This window comes from Varroa jacobsoni, unplaced genomic scaffold, assembly GCF_002532875.2.
Source record: "Varroa jacobsoni isolate VJ856 unplaced genomic scaffold, vjacob_1.0 scaffold_1116, whole genome shotgun sequence".
Classification (NCBI taxonomy): Eukaryota; Metazoa; Arthropoda; class Arachnida; order Mesostigmata; family Varroidae; genus Varroa; species Varroa jacobsoni.
Genome location: NW_019214018.1, coordinates 112,069 through 121,357, shown reverse-complemented (window position 1 = coordinate 121,357; position 9,289 = coordinate 112,069). Strand labels below are relative to the sequence as shown.

At 40.5% G+C, this 9,289-nt stretch overlaps 1 protein-coding gene across 4 annotated transcripts; it reads left to right on the top strand.

The window, feature by feature from the left end:
- Positions 1–7,826, top strand: SA1 (stromal antigen). Of its 4 annotated transcripts, XM_022844542.2 has the most exons (7): positions 1–667; positions 1,593–2,114; positions 2,425–2,660; positions 3,282–4,071; positions 4,431–4,986; positions 5,310–6,452; positions 6,711–7,826. In XM_022844542.2, exons 2-7 carry the CDS (start codon positions 1,604–1,606, stop codon positions 6,865–6,867), a joined length of 3,393 nt encoding a protein of 1,130 aa, XP_022700277.1. In that variant the 5' UTR covers positions 1–667; positions 1,593–1,603; the 3' UTR covers positions 6,868–7,826. The 4 variants fall into 4 exon arrangements, with proteins under 4 accessions (XP_022700277.1, XP_022700278.1, XP_022700280.1 ...); XM_022844543.2 differs by lacking the exon at positions 1–667 and having other exon boundaries at positions 1,128–2,114; XM_022844545.2 differs by lacking the exon at positions 1–667 and having other exon boundaries at positions 1,917–2,114; positions 2,457–2,660.
- The last annotated feature ends 1,463 nt before the right edge of the window (positions 7,827–9,289 follow it).

The window sequence follows — 9,289 nt, the reverse complement described above, 5'->3', positions numbered from 1 at the left end:
GGATTGAAATCGTGCCAGAATTAGTAATCCAGTTCCGAAGCTATCAACTTTAATCTTTACTTGATATGATATAACGGCGCCATTGGCTTCGATACATATAGTCTAGGTGATTACCGTACTTGTATGTTGCATTGTTCCTGCCAAATTACAGAAGAAAATGAAAGTAAGGTGACGACCTTGTAGAAGTTAATATTTCGGTTGTACAACGAAGGTAAATCATTCGGCGATCTAGAGTAAACTTATTCCCAATAATGGATCTAGTCATTCAACAATTTAGGACCGCGAACACCTCGATCAAATAGCAAAAATAGGTCACTTTAAGTTTGGAAGCGCAAGACGAAAAGCTTTTTGTTAAATGGTGTGCTACGCTTAGCTATACCGACGAGAAATTCTGTTTTGAAAAAGGAGTAACAGTATAGACGAATGTATTTGTCAGAGTCTGTTTGCCCTTTCTGAGTGATGGGATTCGCCCGCCCGTATGTTTCGGAGGGCACTGTCTGCGCCTGAAAGACGCGTTCATTCGCTGGAGCTTGCCGCCTGAAAGTGTTTATGTTTCGCGCCGCGATTTAATGGTGCTTAAGGATACTTAAACCGTCGGTTTTATTTTTTCCCCGCTTATCTCACCCCGTCGATCGCCTCAGCCAACGGGGAGCCTGACTCCACAAAGGTACATATCTAAGTTATACGGTTCTGCTTAAAATCTAACTGTGGGAAATGTGCAAGATGTATCAAGTGTTTTCAATGGCCTTCTGAACATGGGATGATGACGCAAGTTCAGCTTTAATTTGTACTTAAAGCACGAAAGAGAATGTTTGCGTATTTTTTTGCGTCTCCTGTAGTACATGTAACAATAACGGATGTTAGGTCATAGATACCTGGAGAGACTTGAACAGCCTATTCAGTGTCGACAAATAACCTCGAACTTGCTCAGTTGAATAGCAGTTGTAAAGTATTTCGAATTGTGTCAGTGAGACAATCCGTTATGTGGCCTCGGAAACTATCCGCTCGTTACTGTGAACATGTTCTGACCTAATCAGTATATAGCCAAACATACATGTGGATACTCTTAGGTTAATCCGTGCTGAATTTAAAAATAATTTTATTTTAAATCAACGATCTGTTTATAAATAAATGAAGCGGCAGAAAAAGAAACTGCGATTCGCAAGTTCTGTTTGTCTTAACATAGTGGGACAATTTGTTGTACTTATGTTGTTTTACGGAATAAATTAGGTTTAATTTAAATTACCTTTAGAATGAAAAAAATATGTAGCTGGTTAGTCACATAATTCATATTTTGTAATGCATAGAGTAACCACAAATAACTTAGTACTTTGAGCAATCTTCAAATGTTAGCTATTTAATTTAAAATTTTAAGGGTCGAAGTAATTACAGCTAAATACTGCGATGTATTATATTGTAAATACACAATAGTGTTTATGGGTTGAAGATTGTCATTTTATAACTTCTGTTCTCTCTCAACTTGAAATTGGGGTTGACAAAGCAACTGTGATCCAAAAACCTACTGACATTATTGGTACTACTATCATCCGTGTGACCAATATAACCTAAGCGTCACTGTATTCGGTTGCCAGGAGGGACGAAGATGATTCTTCGGAACGCGAACCGTGGACACCACTATGTGGAGGAAGGCTCGAACCAGGATCGCGACAGCAACTCGTTGTTGGAGGACGACTTCTTCAACGAGGAGGACTCGAATGATGACAACAATGACGTGTCATATGGGCCGTCGGTGTCGTACTCCTCGCAGGGGACTGGACGGGGTCGAGGAAGGGGCCGCGGTAGAGGCCGCGGACGAGGTCGTGGCCGAGGCAGAGGTCGGGGCCGTGGCAGAGGTCGGGGAAGAGGCGCCGCCGCTGCGCATGCTCACTTGATGGCGCACGGCGATGCCGCCCTTCCTGAGGAACGAATGGAAGATAACTTCCCTGCCGATGTGAATCCCCGATGCATATTCGATGTTCTATGTCGAGGACGAACAAATATTACGTACATGGTAGATGAGTGGATCACGAACTATAAAACAAACCGCGAAGAGGGTATTCGAGATCTTATGCAATTCTTCATTCAAAGTGCAGGATGCAAAAGTCAAATTACACGTAGGTATTATATAATATATCTAATAATACAACAAATTAGTAGGCTATACTAAACTGTGATAGCACAGTAGATAAGTTCGGCGGAAAACGATAGGCCAGGTGAAAATAAGATTAAGTAAAGATTCAACAAAGCCATGTAATGTTATATGGTGTATGGTAATATTCGGCATACACTATGGTCATGCGCTCATAAACTGAATTCAATGGGAAATGTTTTTCATTCGTTTCATATATTTGCGTTGTTGCATAGGGGTGATTAACTCATTGGTTTTGGCTAACTTTAAGATGCGAAACGTTTGTACATATTTAGCGGAGATGCAACGTTCAATGGATCATCCACAGATTATTCGACGAATGACAGAAGAATTTGACGAGGACTCCGGTGATTATCCACTAATTATGCCTGGGCCACAGTGGAAGAAGTTCCGCCACCACTTCTGTGACTTTGTTCACCAACTCGTCAAAAGCTGTCAATATTCGATTATCTACGACTCGTACATGATGGATAACATAATTACCTTACTGACCGGTCTTTCGGACTCGCAGGTACATGTGCATGAACCTTATTTTTCCGTTTCTTAAGCTTTTTCACAGCGATTGAGACACCGGTATTACATGTATATATACAGATATATGCGGCGAAAGGATAGTTTTACTGGCGACAAGAGCCGGTTTAAAGATTTTGCTGAAGAGTAAATACTTAGATGGTTAGTTGTACTTATACCAAGAAACCTCTCAACGCAGTTATCACAAAATAAGCTAGAACTTTTTTTTGTGTTTTACCTAGTGCTACCATGCCTGGTGCGAATCTGGGAATTAGGCCGTTTTTCCTATCACGTTCTGAGTGTAGCTTCTTTCACATCTGCTAGCTGGATTCGACAGGAGATTTAAAAGAAAATGAGCTCAGAACATGATAGAAACAGTAGAACTCGAATTGCAGACCGCACCAGGGCCGGCGGTCACGAACATCGATCTGTTAATTTATTATTTAAGATACCTTATAAACTAATTTCCTAACACAAGACTGCATCGATTTGTGTGTGCCTCAAGAGATCAGGTCTCGCAGACCCTATGTGTTCTTCGCTACCACCTATGCCATACCTCTAAACAAATGATCGTAAGTACGCTAATATTACTACTCGCATCTAAACCGATTGTATTCGGCAGGTTCGCGCTTTTCGCCACACAGCGACGCTGGCGGCAATGAAGTTGATGACTGCTTTAGTTGATGTGGCTCTTAATTTATCCATCAATTTGGATAACACCCAACGTCAATACGACAACGAGTGGGCACGCACTCGTGATCAACATTCGGAGCGGTTGCAGATGCTACTTTCTCGAAGACGTGAACTTGAAGAGAACAACGAGGACATCAAGAACATGCTAACATACCTCTTCAAGTCGGTGTTTGTTCACCGCTACCGGGACATGCTTCCCGAGGTCCGGTGTATCTGCATGGTAGAGATCGGCAACTGGATGAAGAAGTTTCACCAGCAGTTCCTTGATGACTCGTATCTAAAATATCTTGGTTGGACACTCCATGACAAAGTGGGCGAAGTCAGACTCAAATGCTTGCAGGCGCTGTTACCACTCTACGCGAACCAAGACCTGTGCCAAAAAATGGAGTTGTTTTCAACCAAATTTAAAGAGCGTATTGTTGAAATGACACTAGACAAGGAATTCGATGTGAGTGTACAAGCAGTTAAACTCGTCATCTACATTCATCGATATCATCCCGAAGTGCTAACGGATAAGGATTGCGAGCACGTCTACGAGTTAGTGTATTCCTCTCACCGGGCAGTTGCCCAAGCAGCAGGAGAATTTCTTAATGAAAGACTTTTCCAACCCGATGATACCACGGTCATCAAAACGAAACGCGGCAAACGAATGTCAAGATATACCTCCGCACTTCGTGATATGGTGCTCTTCTTTATTGAAAGCGAATTACACGAACATGGTAAATTTGAAACGACAATCAAGTAGAGTACAATAGTTCATTTTTTGGACACTTAATGCTGCCGCTTCCGTTTTCTTTGCCGTTCTATCTGTAGTCATATGTTTTTAAGACCCAAAGATAGCGCAACGTAATATAAATATATTTACATGAAATATTTATAAAAAAAAAAAAAAAACTATTAGTTAAGCCCACTTGTCTAGATCTGTTGTATTCAGACTATTTGTATTTTAAACGTGCTAGTATCTGATAATATAGGAAGTCAAAAACACGATATATGGTTAAGGAAGCCTCTAATTACTTTTATATTCAAGTCATTTGTAGTGCATTCATTAAGCAATTCGTACTTATTTCGCGTGAAGGAGCGTATATCGTCGACAGCCTAATTGACAGCAACCCGATGGTAAAAGACTGGGAATGCTACACCGACCTGTTGCTCGAAGAACCTGAAGATTCGGAAGACGCATTTGAGGACAAGCAAGAAACAACACTCATTGAGCTTATGGTGTGCGCTGTAAAGCAAGCTGCAACGGGCGAACCCCCCGTAGGTCGTGGAAGTCGCCGTCAGTTGACAGCAAAGGAGGCAAAGCAAGTGCAGGACGATCGCACCAAGCTGACCGAACACTTCATTCAGACTTTACCGGCTATTCTGAACAAGTATGTAGCCGATGTTGATAAAGTTTCTAACTTGCTCGTATTGCCTCAGTACTTCGATCTGGAAATCTATACAACTTCACGACAAGACCGTTCGCTAGATCAGCTATTGCACGCAATGAACCGGTTGGTTGAAATGCACGTCAACGATGAAGCTCTGGTAGCATGCGCTAAGACTTATGAAGCACTTTGTAATGAAACATTAGCAATTTGGTCTAAGTGCAGCGTGAGTAGGGCAACGTTGATAGACGGCCTTCGTAACAAGTAAGTAATCACCCCTACTTCAAGTTACTTCCACCAAATGCAGTTAATCATATATTATAATATTTACATTTAATCATTTTTAAGTTTCCGCTTTTGTAGTGCTTAACGGTTGTTCAAGCTCATTTGTTTATAATTGAGTTAGAGGATGACAAAAAGTGATGATAGGTGGGCTGCAGAGGCTTCAAACATTTTTTCAGCAGCTAACATCATACTCGCTATTTGATTTGAACCCAGTTTGCTTTACGCTAGATGATTAATTCTAATATATTAATTCTAGTAATTTGCAATTTAATACTTGAACAACATTTGCTTATTAATTTCAGTTATCAAACTGCGCTCGCCGATTTTCAACAGTACGCCGCTGATGACACACCAGACGAAGAAACGGTGTTTCGCATCACTAACGCTCTTAAGAAGCTTGCCATCTTTTACGATATCCACAATCTTGGTCCGTGGAGAATCTGGAATCTATTATGGGAGCCATGGGTTAAGGCGCACGTGAGCCAACAAACATCTGTCGAGCTTCCTGTTGACGCGGTTCGCTACGCTATTTCGGCGTGCGAATCCTCACTCATCTGGGACATGAAATCGATCGTGGATGGCGGTGGCCATCACAGCGCAGTCACACCCGCACTCCTTCGTGACAGTGTCTACGAATACATGGCCTGCCTTTCGACCCTTCTGATGGATAACCAGCTAAGCGAAGAAGCATTTATGCGCCTTTGCGATATGCTCATCTATTTTTCGCGGGAGTTTAAGAATGTTCCAGGTCAAGATGTGCTCTATTACGAACCATCTGACATGATGATTGAAGATTTGAAGCGCTTTATTGAGAAGCGTGTCTTCGTCGCCGACGATCACGACGATGGTATGGACGAACAACAGAAAATTGAAAACCTTCACAGACGGCGCAAGTTCCTGGCTGCTTACTGCAAGCTAGGTATCTACAACGTGATTGATATCCCACACCTGAAGCTCGTGTTCCGCAATTATATGCGCTTCTATAACGATTATGGAGATATTATTAAGGCGACTCTCGGCAAAGCTCGTGAGATTAATAAGGTCATATGCGCAAACACGATGGTAGAAGCGCTGTTTTCATTGTTTCGCGATCTTGATAGGGATCGAAACGGTTGTATTGACCGCGGTTCAGAGCAGTTCAGCAATCTCAAGGAATTGGCCAAACGGTTTGCTCTTAGTTTTGGCTTAGATAACCTGAAAAACCGTGAGGCCATTGCGGCGTTTCATCGGCGTGGCATCCAATTAGCCGCCCATCCCCTCGAAAACGAACTTAACTCACAACTTACCCACCCGCCAAATCTCGCATTCCTGGAGCTGTTGCTGGACCTTGTGAATAAGCTCATGAAGCAAGATCGCCGCGTCGTATGCGCATATCTGGAGAAATCGATTCCCGCCCGTCTGCCAGTAAGCAAATTCGATGATTGGGAGCCACACAGATTGTACAGGTAAGGCCCTGATATTAATTCCAGCCTGAGTATGACTCTTTTAATTTGTAAACATTAACATTAATCCAAAGTTCTGATTTAATATCGCGTAAGCATCGATTTCGTATACGATTTGTGATCTCTGACTCTAAACTAGGTCGGTCAGGCTGTTTTCTGGGTGTTTTAACTCACTAATCGGTTTCTGCGTAATTATCTCTAAATAGATATGACAAGCAAAAATATTAAAACGTTTTCTTCCCGTTTAATTGTGTCCAATAGATCTTGTCTACTCCAAGGTGAGGAAGCACCGCCTATGGTTGGCGGTAGTGGACGACAACCTGGCAAACAATATCAGGGCCGGGGCCGAAAACGACATAGAGATGAAGATGAGGTAATGGACTTCGACGGCGATGACACTGAAGACACAATGATGTAGGCTCAATGCGTTACCCTTGAGGCCTAGTTAATTACATCAGAGTGTGAACCTCGGTTACTAAAATCTAACATTAGATTGTTTCTGCACCGTTTGTTCAAACAATCGAGTTCGTGTGAAGAGTTGTTTTTAAGAATAGGTTTTTATGTTTTGCGTTATACCTGAGTTCTTGGCTAGGTCTTGGTTAGATTAGAACCCATTATGGAATGATGTCTATGGTAGTCACACAATCATTGGTGGGACAACGAACACGAAAATTACTGCTTAGAACATGTAGTGAGGTCAAAGCCAAAGCGCAAAGTGAACAAAACGTCAATTAGCGAAAATAACATCGATGACAAGAAGTGACAAATTAGCAGAAACGTCAATTCCTGGTTGACGTCATTCAGCTTAATATGCCCATTAACAAGAAATAAGTTATTAGGGTTTCAATATATGGGTGTCGATAAAACAGCAAATTAATTAAGACACGCCTGTTCCTATATGAGATTTGTTTTGTGAAGTTTATGTGAATAATCCTGTCATTTTTATTCAACTTACGTGAGGAACTACACCTTACCGAATGTGACATTCCTCTATTTTTAGGGAGCATCGTCATAATTTTACAAATTATCAAATACAGTTCCGCTGTGTATAGATTGAGCTCTTCCCGTTATGGGTTAATCTGTATACTTAGATATACACATAACAAGCTGTGCATCCGTGTCATAGCTGTAATTGCACACACATTAGAAAGTAATGTGTAAAGGAACCTTATACAATCATTATATAGAAATGTAAACATGTGACAAGTTCATGTGCGTCATGTAACAGATAAAGGATAGAAGTAGATTTATATATCGATATTCGCCGAAACGATCACAGAGAAAAGTACACCGGTAAACAGCATGTACTAGCAGAATAAGAATACACGAATCTATGTATACCATAGTAATAAAATTGCCTTGTGAAGCGTACGCCAATCACGTTATTGTTATTTGTTACTTTTTATTTTGGAAAACTGCATAATTGGGCACACTTTTGCTAACTTGGGGAAAGGGAATCAATTTGTCCTGAAGACCATGATGTCAATCAGATGGAGCAGAGAAACTCGTTGCAGTTGAATTCGATTACAATTGATTCATGATTCGACGTCAAGCGAAATTTGGGTAACTTCATCCGTGTAACTACTTGTCTGCCTGCCTGTGTCAAGCTATACGATTCATCCATTAGCTATGATCACCATACGAAATTTGTGACTGGAATGATATGACAGTTGAAAGAGCTTGTCGCGACCCTTCCATATATGTAAATAATGTAACCCCTAGGAACATAGATTTCTACCTATATCTGTCATCAATTTTTAGAACTCAAAATATTTATCATTAGAGTTAATTTTAGAAAAAATAGGCTAATTTCAGAAGACAAAGCTGAACAGAATAAATAATTATGTTTCAGGGACAAAGAATAACAATCCTTAACAATATTATTATTCTTGATTCGTATTTTTGTTCTAATAACAAAAATGACAGTTCCTACGGCAGTGAGGACAGCTATAGAAAAAAAAGTGAACGGTACAGGTGGGCTTGGTTCCAGAAAGGTGGACTCGTTTCTTAGAGTAAACGATTCTTAAGCAGCACCAGTTTCTTCACCTATTTGTGTATTCACTAAAATTATCTTATTGGAATCTCTATCCTTGAAAATTCACCTTTAAAGTTATTCTGATATAACGTGCAAAATAGTTTGTCTATCTGATGATCAACGTTCCGTATGCATTACAGGATATGAGATGATACTTCGCTGTTGAACTAAAATATTTACACAATATTATCTTCTTGATGTTCTGCTATCTAAATGTATGGTTTCACAATAACTGACTACTAATGTGTTAAGGCTTGCTTTTGAAACTACGCCAAACAGAACGTTTTTTTGCTGTTTAAACGGATAATCTAATGCGACGCAGCAACATTTCATTATCGTGCAAGTTTCTAAGCCCAACCTCAAAGTGGACTTCAGCGTAAGATCTTTTGCACTCCACCGATGCAAGATGAAAGTCAAAAGAAAAGGATGGGCTTGTTAAACTTATTCGAAGATATTTTTGGCTTAAATTTACTTACGTCACTGCCAAACTGCGCATAAATTTCAGATTTTGAATTGTGAGAAATTCCTTTACCTGCTAATGAAGAACCACTGACCCAAGGAAATTTAAAGTAGGAGATACTGATCGTGACTGCCTTCGTGGCAATGAATTAACTCATAGCAAATATTTACAAATGACACGTGAGCTAGTCAGATGTAATCCAAGCCCCTCAAAGCCCTATGCTGTTTTCAATGACCAGACAACCCAAATAGGCGTAAATATTTATATATCTTTTATTCGCTACAATTCGTAACATGAAAATGTTGTGATTTTACTTTTCTTCCCGTAAAAGTCCGACTAATTCAC

What these genes read in the sequence shown, in the direction of transcription:
- SA1 (XM_022844542.2), top strand. Translation starts at nt 1,604, where the DNA reads ATGATTCTTCGGAACGCGAACCGTGGACACCACTATGTGGAGGAAGGC. An exon ending in ATGCAAAAGTCAAATTACAC is followed by an intron (nt 2,115 to 2,424) that starts GTAGGTATTATA and finishes GTACATATTTAG; the next exon opens with CGGAGATGCAACGTTCAATG. An exon ending in GAGCCACACAGATTGTACAG is followed by an intron (nt 6,453 to 6,710) that starts GTAAGGCCCTGA and finishes TGTGTCCAATAG; the next exon opens with ATCTTGTCTACTCCAAGGTG.